The following is a 16,254-nucleotide window of genomic DNA, read 5'->3' as shown; positions in this document are numbered from 1 at the left end:
CTGACCAGTTCTGCTGACAACGTTAGGTAGCCCAAACCGCCACTTCAAGTATCATCTGCTGGTCGTTTCTTTTCTTCTCAGATTTTAATCGAGGATACAGAGTCCTTTGAACGGAGTACATCCAATGACCAGGATTAAGGTCGAGAACCGCCCCCACACGGCTCCTTTCCCCATTGATCTCCTCAGACGAGTGGCAGCAGGGGTCAGCCTGGCAACGCTCCCCTGTTACATTTGATGCCGCCTTTTTCTTTAGAAATTGCCCAGGGTGAGCCATTTTTACACCTACCTCTGAATTGAATGACTGGTTGAAGTTTGGCTAAACTCCCGTTGACGCGCGTTCCAGAATCTCAGAGTGCTGGCCACAACTCTTGGCAACCGAACATGGCATAATATGGCCCATAATACGACCCAGCCACGCGTTTCTGCCATATCCAGGAGTAGACCGTTATTGACGAACGTATCCCTTGTGAATATGTCATGTCATCGTTGCAGGCCATAGCATCGTTTGATGTTGAATCTACTGTAGGTTTCACAGGGGGTGAAACGGAATTCCGTTCGTCAATAACAAATAACAGTAAATTGGTTCTAATCGATGGTTCATGATAGTTGAAAGTGGTGTTGTTGACTAGAAGGTGGGGATATTCCCCCTTGGCCTGTTACGTGGGTCTGGGAGGCTTGGGCCTCTCAGCCTGGCGGGCGTGTAGCTGGAAGTGCCATACGACTCCGTATTCCAACTATCGCAACACTAGAAACTCTCTTTTTATAGTGTTAAAACGGTTGGAATACGTTGTCCCTATATAGTTCCGTCTCCTCGTTAATTCGGCCTCCTATCCTTACTTTCTCCCGTAGTTACGGTCTTATTACCTATCCCTCTATACGTATCGTTATCGTATTGCTATCAACGAATCTCTCGAAGGCTTGATTTGGTTTGCTCTTCGTAAGGGTATTAGCAGGGTTGTCTTCGCCGTTAATCTAACGAATTTCTTATAGTTCTCGTCTTTCGTACGATTGTCTTAACGTTATAATATTGATTATAAGTTGCTTTTCTTTAGTAATGCCTAGCTTTACGAGATACTCGTATAGCGAATAAGAATCAGTATAGATAACTATCTAAATCGTTAGTAGGTTAAGGTAGTTAGTAATTATTACTAAGGTTATAGCAAGGGCGTAGGCTATATCGACGCTAGCGACTATCCCGTAGATCTCTAACGTTAATACGCTATAGGTAACTTATTTACTTTTCGTAAAGCTATAATAAACAAGGTTATTATAAATCGTAAATTCTCTATTATTACTATTAGAGGAAGTATCGTTAGCTAAGATGATTAGAAACCTTAATTAGGAGGAAAAGTTATAGTTATTAGTAAACGACTTATTAACGAAAACGAATAGCTTAGCTATTATAAGGTCGAGTAAGATAAACGTTATTCCTTAGTTAGGCGATTCTATTTACTATCGAATCCGTTAATTTAGTACTTTTATTGCTTCTAGCGAAGGGTCTTAGTATTAAGCAGTAGTAGATAAATCGAAACAAGCCTTAGGTTAGCAAATTGACGCGATATACGCCCTTCTAGCGCGTTGTTCGACATATTACTATTTTAGGTTAGGTTTAGTAGTCTTAATACATCGTAACTTCTTAGCTTATCCCTTTTACTTTAAATTAATCGAATTATCGGTTAATAACGCGACTATCCCTCTATTAAATTAGAAAGGTTTGTTAATTATAAGAATATTTTTCGCTTTTATTATAAAAGCTGCTTTTTCTAACTATTCGTCTTCTAATTATAAGAACGCCTTATCTAATAAACCAAGGGTATCGTCGGTTTATATGCCGATATAGCTAAAGTATAGATTTTCGGTAGATAAGATTAATAAGCATAGATCGTACGAAGAAGTAACTATCTAGAGATTCTCTTTATAATACTTATAATACGTTACCTACTAGTAGGTTCTAGCTTTTACGATTCTATATAAAGGCTTTATAACCTTTATAATAGTCCCTTTTAAGTACTAGTCTTGAATTTGCTTCGGTAGGTAGGCGAGAATAGTATAATTAAGCCTTATAGAGGATTAAACGTAGGCTTATATAATATCTCGAAGCTATAGTTATTTCCCTTCTCGTAAGAGTAACGAGGTAATTAATAAAATTAGCTGTTAACTTGCTTGCTAAATCGTTAGCAATTAAGTTAATATAGCCTTCTTACTATCGTTAGCATAACCTTATATTATAAGTCTCGATTTCTTATAAGGTTCGGTTGTTTTACTTTTAACTTCGTTAACGATACGAGATCGGAAGATTCGTACGTTTTAATACCTTCTCTTATTAAACTAGGTAAATTTAAATACTCTTCTAGCGATAAGGCTATTAATCTCTTATTTAGTTAACTATTCGAACGGTTTGCTTAGTATAGTAATAATACCTTCTCGTCGTAGTTTAATTACTAATTCTTCGTTTACTTACTTTTTAATCGATAGGAATATTTATTAATAATCCGGGTTATTATTAAATTCCTTTATAAAGTAGGCGATTAGTAGTAGTCTCTTCCAGGGTCTGCCTAGGCGTCTTCTCGGTAGCTCTAGTGCCTCTTGTAGTTTGTCTAGTTTACTACCTCTGCTAGCGACGATAATTTCGTCGCGTACTACTTCCTACTATAGTATTTTAGCTTTAGGTTCTTCTTCTTCTAGCATAGCGATAGAATTAGGTAGTTAATTAGGATCTTTATAGTATAGTTTAACTATAGTAGACTAGAAGGTCTTTAGACTACGTAGCGTATCGATAGTATAGGTTTCGCCGTTTATAGCTACTAAAGTAAATAGTCTAGTCTAGCCCTTCTTTTCGCGCTATACTTATACTTATAACCATAGTAGTAAATTAATAATTAGCCTTATATTAAGGCTATTATAAGTAGCGATAGCTTCTACTACCTATCGCCTTACGTAAAGTTTGTATACTTTGCTTATTACCTTCTTAATCGCTTTCGCCTGCCTTATAACTTTAAGAGATAGTAGCAAATCGTTAGTAATTCGTAAGTATAAGCCAAATACTAAGAGTATTAGCATTATTCTATTCAAGCTAGTAGTATCGTTAACTACTTTAACTACTATTTAAAATACTAATTCTAACGTAATTATTAAGTTTTCTACTTTAATAATTTTGTACGCCTTCTTTAGAAGTATATAGTATCGTTTAACTTTCTTAATACTATTATAAGCTTTTATAAGAATTTCCTTGATTTTAATTACTATTCCTCTCGCCGCGTTTCGGAATTCTATTAAGCGGAAGTTTATTCTAGCGTTAGTAACTAGCTAGTCTAGGGGTCCTTGATATATATCTATCTAGCAGAGGCGTAAGGCTTCCTAAGTAGCTTTCGTAGAAATATCCTTAAGGAACTAAGCGGCGTTAAACGCTATAGCGGTATCGACGACGTAGAGGACCGGTTTATTACCCTTAAGGTATATTACGTCGGCAATAACCTTATAGTTAAATTTGTAATCGTCTCGTAACGTAAATTTAAACTATAATAGCGTTAGTACGTATATTTAGCATCGATAGTAGACTTTCGATAGTTACTTAATTACCGTAATTTTAACTAGGTAGCTAGCCTTCTAAAGCACCTTATATAATCGTTAAATAGATAGGTATCCGAAGCGATAGTAAACCCGTCGCAATTTAGTATCTATAAGGTAGTTCTAAGCAAGTAGTTTCTCCTTATTAAGTAATAACCATAAGTAGCCCTATTTATAAATAATAGGTACGACCTTATTTCCTTAGATAAAGGTATTCGTAACGTTATTAAAATAGACCTTTAATCGGTCTATATCTCCTAAGCATATAAGGAAGGGAGTATTAGTCTTAATAACGTAAAATTTAATACTTCTAAACGGCGTTAGTACTTTAGTAGTCTCTATAGACTCTAGTAGTATCCTATCGCCGAATTTCACTATAACGCTGCTAGCCGTCTTAGTATTTAACGTAATTCCTTCGTAAATTTGTTATAAGGCTACGAATTATAAGTAGCTAGCAGTTAAGAATCCTACTACGCCCGAGTCAGGCATGATCCCTTAGAAGTTCTAAGCAGAATAGCGTCCCTCGAGTATAAATTACGAAGGTAGCTCTTTCGGTTCTAGTTAGTTACGGAAGAGGTCTTCTTTTGTAATAGCATAGCAGGTTAACTAGTCTGCTAGGATCGTAGCGATCTTATTACTATTAATTGCTATTATAGTAAAATAAGTAGTAACCTAGAATTAACTATCGCTACCGGTCTCTTCCTTTTCGTTACCTTTACTAGTTTGTTCGGTTACGTAGTAGTATTGCTAGGGGTCTTCGGCAGTAAGTTATAGGTCTAACCCGTCGAAACCCTTGTATTAGACGAGAAATTAGCTATATGCTAGAAGTAACGTATCCTAGGCATATTAGGTAGTTTTAAACTTCTCGTATGCTTTTCGTCTCTCTTCTATAGTATGTTTAGTTAACTAGCAGTTAGGTTTTCTATATACGTAGTACTTCTTAAGCGTTAGTAGTAATAAGGGTTTATTACGGCTTCTTCTTCGTAATAATTAACTTCGTAATAAACGACTATATTATAAATAACGCCCTCGACCGTTAAAAGTTCTATCGGTCTAGTACTGCTTTAGTAGGTTAGCTACTATATTAAATTGTTATTAGTTAAGACGGGTAGCTATCTCGATCGACGAGATTAATTAGCTACGAAGTCCCTCGTACGTCTTAGCTAGTATAAATAACGCTATTACATACTTTAGAATATCTTTATAAGCGTATAGAAGTTAGGTATAGAGGGATCGGTCGTTATAATTCTATTATAGCAAACCAGGCTAAATCTTACTTAATTTATTATATAGTATGTTAAAATACTCCGATTTAGTCTTTCTAAGGTTATTACGAATGATTTAGGGAAGAATAGTTATATTCTACTACGTAACGTACGCTTATTACCTTTCCCTAGTCTCGAAGTATGATTTTAATTAGTTAATTATAGTCTCGAAGTTAGGCTATAGGTTAATTACTTTAATCAAGGCGTAGAAGTAGGTTTTAGCTATTCCTTTTAGTATTAGGGGAAGTACCTTGTTATATTAGGAGGTATAAATTCCTAGCATTCTATAGTAATCTACGAATACTAACATCTTCTTTTTAAGTATATCGTATATATCGCTACTATATTTTATATCGTCAAGGTATAGTTTTGCAAATTCTATTAATTGCTTTCCGATACGGTCTATTAACTCGTATAGTTAGAAGTCTGTTAACAGAAAGACCGTAGGATATAGCGGTCGGTACGGTAGTTACTACTATTATTATTCTTATAAAGGAGGTAGCTATAAGGTTAGTTCGACTCTTCCTCCTATGCTGTTAGCTACTATTGCCGGTCTTGTAATCTCTTCGTAGAATTCAGGGTTTTTTATTAAAGCCTTTAGGTTACGATATCTCTTAACGCCTTGTTCGAGTTCTTAAGGTAACTAGTAGTAGAATTCTTCCTTTTTAAAGGCTAATACTATGTTTTTTAAGATTTTCTTACTATCTATTTCGACGTAGACGCTGTTACTAATTAAATAGTCTTTAAAGAATCGTAAGATTAAGGGAGGTATGTTCTAGAAGTCTTCTTCTAACTAGTCGGCGAAATCGGGAGAAACTTCGTTCTATAGCTTAAAGCCTATAAGATTCCTCTTCTTATAGGTCTTAAGTAGGAAACCTATATAGGAACCTAGTTGCTATAAGCTAGCGTTTATAAGGTTGATTGCCTAGTTACCTTATACTACTAGATCGATTATACTTTCGATTCTTTATAAGATAGGGATTATTAATTAGCTTTTAGTAGTAACGCTACTTGCAAGCGATCCTTCTTATAAATTTCGCTCTATTCTAATAGTATAAAAGGATTACTTCTATTTAGAATCTTAAATTCTAATCCTTAATAGCGTTAGCTACGATTAGTATAAGATATAAGCCTAGAAGTAGGAGTTAAAAGACGATTCGGGATATTACGATTCTAAGAAGAAAGAATCGTAAAATCGGTAATTTTCGTCGGTTTGTCGTTTATTTCTATCGACGCCGTTCTTGCTAATATTCTCGAAAGGTATAAAGGTATATATAGGTCTCGAATTAGTAAGGAGAAAGTTTTATTATAAATTCTCTAGTAAATCTCTCTTTCTCGCTTTAAGCTTCGCTCCTTACTATTAGGAAGTTTAGAATCTAGCAGGTAGTTAGCCTTATAACGCTTATAACTACGTACGTTTCTCCTAAGCCGTAGCCTCGGAGGTATATATATATAGCTATATAGGCGGATTACTGCTAGTAGTCTCTACTTGCCTTTCGGCGTATTCTTCTTTTAGTAGGGAGGTCTTTTATAGCAGGCGCCTCGCGGTTAGCACCTTGTCTAGGGATTTATTAAGAAACTAGCAAGCGCTTCGTAATTAGCACCGCGCGTAGGGGATAGTTATAGTTAGGGAAGTTATTATCCCTTATAGGATTTATAAATCTTTGCTTTTATAACGTAAAAAGGTTAGAAGACCGTCGATTTAGTAGGTTTCTTCTTTTAGTAATTAAAAATATATAATAAAACGCTCTTGCTAGCGATAATTAGCTACGATTAACCTTATCCCGCCTAAGGTAAGCATAGCAGTCCCTAGGTTACTTAAATAATCGGATTGCTAGTAGATTTAAGGAAAAGAAGCTTTCTTCTACTAGTTTCCGTAGATCCTAGTTACTCTCGCTTCTTCTCTCGTTAGTACGAAATCCCTACTTTTACCTAGGCTTAGGTATCTAGTTTAAGAAGTCGTCTCTTCTAATATTAACCTTGCTAATCTACGGTTTATCCGTAGTAGAGTAGTAATTATAAAGTTAACTAAATTAATAGCAACTATAAGGTTTACTACTAATTAGTATAGGTTTTATAAGGAGTAAAACGGAATTCCGTTCGTTAATAATAAATAATAGTAAATTAGTTCTAATCGATAGTTTATGATAGTTGAAAGTAGTATTGTTGACTAGAAGGTAGGGACATTCCCCCTTGGCCTGTCACGTAGGTCTGGGAGGCTTAGGCCTCTCAGCCTGGCGGGCGTGTGGCTGGAAGTGCCACACGACTCCGTATTCCAACTATCGCAACATCTACCTTGCCACACTCGTCCCTAGAGTAACAATAACCGGCCCATGCTTACTTTTCGCTTTCATATTCCCTTTTATAGCATGCCCCGACAAGACATCTGCCTTAGTGCCAGTCAGGGCTCCTTGTCATGTGGTGATGTAAATAAGGGATGGGCAATGTTGTATACAGGTTATGCAACATTCTACCGTGTTCTTTAAGAACAAAATGCCACAAAACCGTCTGGATGAAAACTTGCTTAGCGATCTCCTCACGACTTATTGAACGATGTCATTATAGCCCAAGTTGAAAGTGCTCAGCCCCAGTTAGGGTTCAATAGCACGACTTGTATTCATCTAGAGCATGGGTCCATGATGTGATTGATGCCTCGGGCTCCCCCCACCGATACTTGGCGTCCAAGCAACGACAGAGGTCCATCAACACGTGGGGAGAGTGGATGGTTAGCGCCTACGTTGTTGCGCACAAGCTTATTTGATGCCTAGCTTGGTTATTAATGGAATTTCCTTGCCTTGCGAGTCTTACGAATACTTTCTCTGAGAGTTGCGTGTTCAACAAAATCCGCGCCACGTTGGAAAGAGTTCCTCGGCTCCCGCTTAGAGTAGATGAAGCCCAACATTCCCTTGCCAATATCCACGTAACTCTCAAAAGTTCATTTTCGTAATCAAGATCAACGGCTTGTTGGATACATCCATCGCTTCTCCCGTATAGTGCGTCCAGAAGAGTTCGGATATGTGTGGAGAACACAACGGAGAAGTGGGGAGTTCCTACTCTAAGTAGCTGTACATAGAACGGATATGGCGTGTCTCACAAGTCTAGTTTTTTATCCATTTTTTCCCGATTCCTTCGAAAAAGTGCGACAATCGAAGTGCCACAGTCTTGTCTCACACAGATAGCTGCCGATCGTTAAAACGCCTGATGAAATGGACAAAGGTCAGTGTGTGAACTGTCTTGATATCAGCTCGTCCGGCGCCATCTCGTGGGGCATTCGAACTTGAGGAAACATATTGTTTATTAAAGAAAAGTAGTTTTAGTCGAAGACTTGAGGCTTGCGTCAGCAACATGGCACCTAACAAGCGGGAAATATTTCACGTCGGGGATGTTTGTAGGCAAATATCACCTGTCTTCCTCGATGAGGGACTGCCTCTTGCCACGAGCACAGTGTTTCTGTATATATGACTATTTGGCTCTATGTTCATCGATACGTGTCCAATGGGCCAGAAATGTTACTAACTCTGCATCACGAACTACTAGGCATAAGAAAATACGCAGTTTCTATCAAAAGTGCTAAAACGAACCCACTCACGTCACTGTCCATGCGTGGAAAAGGGCATAAAGTTGCACTCTCTAGTGGTTTTTATCCCACAAGCCCACCTCTTTTGCCCTCTCTCAAAAGATTAGTGGGGATTACGTGGAGTTGTAGCGGTTTCTTGCACGTGTTATGATGTTGTAAGGACCACCTCCTCCCACAGAGGGGGTTCTGACCTGTTTCAACTACTGTTCGCAACTTATGGTGCCCCGTCGCTCTCGGGCTAAAACGAAAGGCTTTGGAATTAGATAATGTCAAGCGGTCGACTCTTCTTTCCGTAGTTCTCTGCCAGTTCCCCACAGACCAATATGATGGTAGATTGCCATGGGATGCCAGTCGTTGAAGGTTTCAGGGCTCATAGCTACGGTCAGAAGTGAACCAAAGACTAAAATCGAGAGTTTAAAACAGGTTATTAATCAAACATGAAGTAGAGGCCAGGTAGCACAGTCATCGTGGATTTATGAGTATCAGACTGGGCTTTAAATGCCAATAGATAACAAAAGCCCGTAATTTATAGATGAACTGCGTTTCTAAGTGCCTAAAGGTTTGTGAACGTTGTGGCTACAAAATATCGCTTCATCTTGAAATGTCAGAACTCTTGAAATTTTCATATTCGCTACTCTATGATCGTAACTAATAACATGAACACGCTTGCTAATTTAAATCAGAAATCACAATCATCAAATGTTCATATCTTCATCGCGGCATCCATCAACAAATAGACCCTTTTCTGAATCGCACTCATAGTGCGTATGCCTTGATGGGAGGTTCGTTCTTGACCTTCCCCTTGTACATCAAGACGTTCTTGGCGGCCTGACCCAGAATGCCTTCTGTGGCTTTAATCTCCTCCTTGTCCATCTGGCCTGCAGCCGGGTCTTTACAGACTGATTTGTCGATTCTGGCGAGGTTCGCAGGTCCTTCATTGCCCAGGGCATCTTTCAAAAGCGCGAATGCTAGTGCGTTATACAGCATGCCCTCATGCGTAACACCCTGGCCTGCCGCACCTACAGGGCACGCTTTCTGGACCTCGACGTTGGTGACATCCACGCCGTTGCCATCTTTAAGAATAGCCGAGGCAGCGACGCCTGTTTGTGGTTGCACGATTTCGTCAGTAGCGCTAAAAATAGTCGTCGTCGGAACTGTCGAGGAGCCATCAGCATCAACGTAGCTTTTAAACATTCAGTGTAAAGTTCAACTTACCATAAGCACTGTCACCTCCATTCGCTCGAAGGGTTTGAACAAAGGTTGAATCGTACTTCTGCTGGTATACACTAGGTGTACATCCTAGGATCGCTGCTGCCGTATCACAAGCCAAGAAAGCTTCCGTAGTCCCATGAAAGTCGGGAGAAAATGACACGAAATCAGTCACCGTGTCTCTCGTGCTTGGCCAATACTTCAACGCCCATTGCACGTTGAGGTTGCCCTGGCTCCAGGCAGCAACCGCAGCTTTCTTTCCTGTCATGCTTTGGACGTAGTTCATGGCGTAGGCGACGTACTCCGCATTCACTTGGGCATCGCCTAATGACGCTTCAGGAATGTTAACCCATAAAGGATCCGCAAAGTCAGAGTTGGCCAACAGAGGACCGAGGTTCGCGCGATAGGTTGTTCCCGCCATGGCTGCTGTTCCAGGGATAAAAATTACTGGTTGTTTGTTTGAGGAGGCGGAAAATGTTGCTGGAAAATAGATTTTGCTCCGGAGCTCCTGTTCAGATAGGGAATATGGCGCGTCTTGTTGGGATCTTTTGGGGAAGATTTGGTTCTTGGGCGCAGGATTGACGTTTTTCATCGAGTTCATCTCTTGACCCAAATATTTGTTCAGGTTCTGAACTTCCATGTCCATTGATTCCAAGGTTTGGTTGGCGGCAATGTCGCGAACGTTGAGGTGCGGTTCGCGTACCGGTCGTCCAACGACTCCCGTACAGGCGAGAAGAACCCTCAACGCGGTGGTGTAGCTAGTTTTCATATTGATTATTTCAGGATGTTATTTTGGTGGTATGTGATGGTGAGATCCAAAAGATTAACGAAAGGGTCAAGGGACTCGTGGGAAGTTATATAGAAGTATGTTGCACTGGCGCTGACACCCATTTGCTTTATTCGTGTAAGCATCCTTCGGGAACCCCGGTCACATTATTGACTTTGATCAAGGTTAATACCTGACCTTAAATCTGAATGACGGCAAGTTGCTACTGCGTATCTGCCGTTTGTAGCTCCCAGTCATTGCTGTGAACACAACAACATCATCAGTTTACTTTACCATTAGCTTGGTTCGGACTCGTGATGTTCCCGATCAATCTACCCAGGCCGACTGAGCGTTGACGTAAATGTTCTGGCGGACTTCAAATGATGACACGCCGGCGCGTTTTTTGACTGGAATCATCTGAAGTTTTCAGGGCTGTGTAACTGCCATGATGTCCGCCTTGCCATTAGATCTCAGATGTCCTACTTCGCTGCGATTCTAGCGCTTGACATGCTTGGAGAACTCTGTCGTGTTCTGAGGGTCCCACCCAAGAGAATTGGGAAAAGGGTCTACTTCAGATGATGTGCCGTGGTCAAAGCTTGCCTCCCGAGGCTCCCTGAAGGCCGTCTCGGGTGACATCATGGTCCATTTCCTGGTGACTTTTCGGGTCTTTGTCCCAAATAGGCATGCAAACACTCATCTTACTGCCTCGGTAACCATCTGAACTTGGTGGACATAGCCAACATGAACAGGCTGTAAGTTTGGAAATAAGATGGAGTCGTGTTCGGCTCCCGTCTTATCGTCCGCCTCTCACTTCCAAGAAGACTCAGATTCGATTCCGAACTCTGCAAGCAACCTTCAATCGCGGGGTAGGAACGAGATTGGGGGCAGGCAGAGTAAACACAGTTACATAACTTATTGTGCATCATTCTTGTCGATTGGGAGCCGTTTCAAAGTTGGCAAAGTTACACAGGATTCGTTGTTTCTCCTTTTTCCGCTCTGGAAATTTTAGTGATTTCGCCGGTAAGCTTGTTTAGCTAGATGTTTGTAAGAACGACAATACAGTTGTTGCACGTGTGGGTTTAATTTGGTGTTCGTCGCGACCACAGACCCCTTTGCCACTTAATGGTATTTTAAACCTCTAATGACCCGGCGGGGTTGCTGATGACGGAACTTGTGAGTGCAAACAAAGTTCAGTCGCGGTACAACTTTCCACAGCTGCCGGGGGCTTCCAGAGCGGCCGATTACTTGGCCACTGAGGTAATTCGTCTCATCTTTCAGCTTACAGAATGCTTACCTGCGGACCAACATTTCCGTATCTCGCCGAATCGGGAATAAACATTGGAAGAAAAAACGCAGTTTACGGATGTCCGAAATCCCCGTTCAAGGCTGTCGGTCGTATTCGTAGCCGCTTACAGGCAAGCAGCCTAAAGACAACAGTATGTGTATAGTAAAGAAATTCATCATTATTGCTGGACTTGGTTCGTACTATAAACTGATTGCCACCGCTCACACGTAGAATATCACCGTGTTAATAGCCTTGACCAATCCTGCAGTTAATGGATGCTTGGAAAAGAGCGGCATTACTTGAATTGAACAATTTCGCGAAATTCATCCCATGGAATCCTGTGGCATCCGCCACCATGCTTGACTACACTTGGAACCAAGAAATCGCCTCCATTATGCCCTCGAGTGGGTCAAAGATTGCCACTTTGTCTAGTGAAGATGTCTAAGCAGTTGATTCACTTCATAGCCTCGATGTGTAGATTCAACCAAGATGTTGAGATCATGACAGCTGAAGATCTTATACGTCATAATCCGCAGCAATCGAGACAATTTTGTCGAAGAGAAGAACCAGATTCTCTGAAATGTTCAATGCGAGTGTTCATTGTAAGAGATACCGTAACACAACCTGCATTTTTACCTCTAGTTGAATTCTATATACTGCCATCATACGCTAATTATTATACTGAACCTCATCAACTGAAACCCTGATCACGAGAAACCGAACCCTTGAGCGTCAAGGACCCCTCGAAGTCGTTCCCTGCCGTCTAAATTCTCGCTTGCCATGGCAGAGGCAGCAAAGGAACTCCATGGCTCCCTGTTGAGCTTATTTTGACTCTCATAGAACGAGTTTAGAGCTTTGTCATATGAAGAAACCCGTTCCTCTTGTCCTTCGTCGTTCCAAACCTCTCGGTGAAGTACTTCGTCTATAGGCAACCGGGGCTTGACAGTATTCAAGGATTCCGGATCAGATTTCCCAACACTCATCCCGAAGATCGCAACGGCGCGAGGTGGGAGATTCAAGAGCTCGGTGAGTTGGGCGGCGTTGTTTCGCGCGGCCCCGACGTAGCACATTCCGAGGCCTAGTGATTCGGCAGCGATGGCCATATTCTGGGCCGCCAGCGTAGCGTCGATAGTAGCCATGAGAAACGAGTCCATCTTTTGGAGCGCCAGCCCAGGCTTTTGCAGTCTTTTCGAAATCTTGTCGAGACGACTAAGATCAGCACAGAATAGGATAAACAAAGGGGCTTGGCGAATGAAGTCCTGGTCGCCGGCAAGAGTCGCAACTGCGTCCTTGCGTGCTGGGTCAGTTATCGCCACGGCACTCCAAGACTGGAGCATTGATGATGTTGATGCACTTTGCCCTGCCGCAATCAGGATCTCTAAAGTGCCGGCGGGGAGGGCGTCAGGCAGAAAAGAGCGGACGGAGGTATGTCGTAGAAGGAGAGACAAAGTTGGTGACCATGGCAAATCACTCGACCCTTCTTTTGGTGAATGGCCATATTTTTGCTGAAGTAAAAGGTCCCTTTCTTCGCTCATTTCGAATGATGAGTGGCGGGCGAGCGACAGGTAAATTCAATAACACGATGTGCGGTAAATTATACAAGTATCAACTAAAAAACTTTGAATGCCGCTTATAACTTGGTAGACTTGCAAATCGTCTTAGTGGTTATTAGTATTTATAGCTTTAGTTAAGAGTGTGTTAAACTAATTTCATTCGATTCCCTTTTTTCGCAGCAGCAATAGCAATCCTTCACGATATGCAGCAAATTTTACCCTCGTTTGACGCCTTTCACTCCCTTTAACGGGTCTGGGGTCTCCAGTATGATAAAACACACTACGTAGTAATCTCAGTATGTAATCCAATCACAAATTTGACCGGTAATAGCAGTAAATCCAATGACGGATATATCCGAAAACGAGAGCTGTTCTGCAAAGCCATACCAAGCGATAGGCGTCATCCGGCGTACTACGTGGTGAAGACGAGTGGGTCTACGTGGGTGCGGTATGCGGGGCCAGCTCCGGCTGCTTTTCCTGGTATGCCCAGTTATCTGTTGGGTTGAAAGCCTCGTCCATTACAAAGCACTGTATGCTTACAAACCAGACGGATTGCGCATACTTGTAGGGTTACTGCGTAATTTTTTCCTCGTGAGACGAATTTTACGCAGTAAACATGAGAAGCTAATCAATACTCGTAAACAAACACATTCGCTGGCCTGTGGTGCTTTTTTCCAACTGCCCTGGCTTCCTTGAAGGCTTGAGTTTCTACATGAGCTCAAAAAGCCTCAAAGCACCCTGAGGAAACCGGACAATTCAACATTATGAGTTTCAGCTTCCTTTTTGTCGCACAGTTCCGGACGGATTAGGACGCTTGTGTTCGTAGGTTTCTTTCAAACACTGTCAGGAAACTTGAGTTCCTTCTCATCATGATAACGAGTAATGTCTTCTCGGCAAGATGACATCTTGTAGGCACGAGCCGCACTTTCTTGCACTCAAAAGCTGAATATCTTACTTTTAACCCCCAAAAATTTGCTTATCTGTTCATTGGCAAGCAGATTAACTGACAATTGACAGTTGACCTTTTAATATAATAGGAATTTGGACCATGGTAAAATGCTCTGCTATTGGAGCATTGATAGTTGGAAGGATCATCAAAAAGAGAATACTTGTAAATTGGGCTCGGTAAACGAGGGAGACCAAAATCCCATTAACGTGCTATTAGACCGCAGTGCAAACTTGTCCATTTTAAGCCCGTAATCTCCAAGTACTTATACCACGGTACTCATGATTCAAGAAAAAAGTCGTATTGTTGATCTCCTGGTACCCCGCACTTCACGCAAGGTAGACCTGTGGCACTCAATGGAATACCTTGGCCGCCAAAAGACCACTAGCTTTTCCATGGGGATCATACACACTAGCTCATTTACCAATTGCTCTTACTCCTTTTTTCTTTCTTTTTTGGGCATCAATGCCATGCGTGCTTGTGAAGCCTGACCTACTCATTGTCATCTATCTTCGTGTTGGAGAGATACCAAATGTCATTACTCCATGCTAGTGGTGCATTGGCCTAGATGAGGGGTTACGGGTGGTAGTGCCAGTTGGGGAAATCAGAGTGAGAGCACTCATCTCACCCAGCGTTTCACCAACCACAACCATCAGCCATTCCTGATACGGTAAGAACACTCGTTGAAGGGAATGTAACAGAAGCACTCTAGACTCAGAACCCCTGTTCACCTCATAGACCATATCGATGCAGAGAGACAACAAACAGAAGTCACAGATAATTGAAGTATAACTACAGACCTAAGCCTGGTTTTCTGATTAGGTTCTTTCAAGAGAGGAAACCCCAATTCATGAGCTTCCTCATCTCATACGAGCGCATAATTTCCACCCATTAATCATACTTCCTCATTTAACAGACAACATGTCTGAGCTAAAGATTTCCAAGATTGATGTTTTTCAAGTAACCCTTCCGTACGCAGGAGGCCTTTATCATCTTTCTGGCGGACGCACATACCCAAGCTTTGACGCCACGATCGTTCGCATTACAACCAACACCGGCCTCGAAGGCTGGGGTGAAAGCACACCATTCGGCTCAACTTATGTAGCTGCGCACGCACTCGGTGTCAGGGCCGGTATTGCAGAGATCGCCCCCAAACTCATCGGCCTGGACCCGCGGAAGGTCGACCGAATCAACGATGCCATGGACGAGGCCCTTGTCGGCCATCTACACGCCAAAACACCCATCGACGTTGCTTGTTGGGACATTTTTGGCAAATCCGTCGGCCTTCCCGTCTGTGAACTTCTTGGCGGCCGAACCGGCCCCGGGTTGCCGCTCATTTCTTCCATTGGTGTTTTGTCGCCGGAGGAAATGCGAGCGGATGTTGACAAGTATAGAAAGAGGGGATACGTCGGCCATTCGATCAAGATCTCCGGCGACGACCCTGCCATTGATGCTGCGCGGATCGCCGCATCTCTTGCAGATAGACAGCAGGGCGAGTTCTTCCTCGTTGATGCCAACGGCGGTTTGACGGTTGAGATGGCTCTCAGGATGTTCAGACTCTTGCCAGACGGGCTTGACTTTGTTCTGGAGGCCCCGTGCGCCACTTCCCGGGAGTCTCGTTCTCTGCGCCAAAGAACCGACATCCCCATCATTATCGATGAGCTTGCTACGGACGAGGCCTCAGTCGTTCAGCTCATTGCAGACGACGCCGCGGAGGGAATCAACTTCAAGATATCCAAGAATGGCGGCCTGACAAGAGGTCGTCGCCAGCGAGACATTTGTGTTGCTGCGGGTTATACCATGAGCATCCAGGATACGACCGGCTCGGACATTTCGTTTGCTGCCATTGTGCATTTGGCGCAAACGGTGCCTGAGCGTAATCTGCGGTGTATTCTAGGTTCTACGGACATGGTCACCGTCAAGACGGCAGATGGAGATTTCCAGGCTCGTGATGGCCGTGTCACAGCACCGACTGCACCTGGCCTTGGGATTACCCCTCGCTTGGAGGTTTTGGGCGAACCGGTCGCCACGTATTCTTAGGATGTATCTTAACTTTCTTTTAGGCTGGGAGATGTTGTGTCATGGC

General features: G+C 42.2%; 3 protein-coding genes across 3 annotated transcripts; 1 reads left to right on the top strand and 2 right to left on the bottom strand.

Annotated features, from left to right (window-relative positions):
- Positions 1 to 9,165: 9,165 nt before the first annotated feature.
- Positions 9,166 to 10,219, bottom strand: CTRU02_200184 (lipase b precursor; the record flags this gene model as incomplete). Its single annotated transcript, XM_036734103.1, has 2 exons — positions 9,166 to 9,563; positions 9,625 to 10,219. The coding sequence occupies 2 exons, from the start codon at positions 10,217 to 10,219 to the stop codon at positions 9,166 to 9,168; spliced, it is 993 nt and encodes a 330-aa protein (XP_036574179.1).
- Positions 10,220 to 12,376: 2,157 nt separating this feature from the next.
- On the bottom strand, positions 12,377 to 13,204 carry CTRU02_200183 (nitroreductase; the record flags this gene model as incomplete). Its single annotated transcript, XM_036734102.1, has 1 exon — positions 12,377 to 13,204. One exon carries the CDS (start codon positions 13,202 to 13,204, stop codon positions 12,377 to 12,379), a length of 828 nt encoding a protein of 275 aa, XP_036574178.1.
- A 1,885-nt stretch (positions 13,205 to 15,089) lies between these two features.
- CTRU02_200182 (mandelate racemase muconate lactonizing protein) lies at positions 15,090 to 16,208 on the top strand (the record flags this gene model as incomplete). Its single annotated transcript, XM_036734101.1, has 1 exon — positions 15,090 to 16,208. One exon carries the CDS (start codon positions 15,090 to 15,092, stop codon positions 16,206 to 16,208), a length of 1,119 nt encoding a protein of 372 aa, XP_036574177.1.
- Between the last annotated feature and the right edge of the window lie 46 nt (positions 16,209 to 16,254).

The sequence above is a fragment of the Colletotrichum truncatum genome (genome assembly GCF_014235925.2).
Source record: "Colletotrichum truncatum strain CMES1059 chromosome Unknown Contig_0001, whole genome shotgun sequence".
Classification (NCBI taxonomy): Eukaryota; Fungi; Ascomycota; class Sordariomycetes; order Glomerellales; family Glomerellaceae; genus Colletotrichum; species Colletotrichum truncatum.
This window is presented reverse-complemented; position numbering and strand designations above follow the sequence as displayed.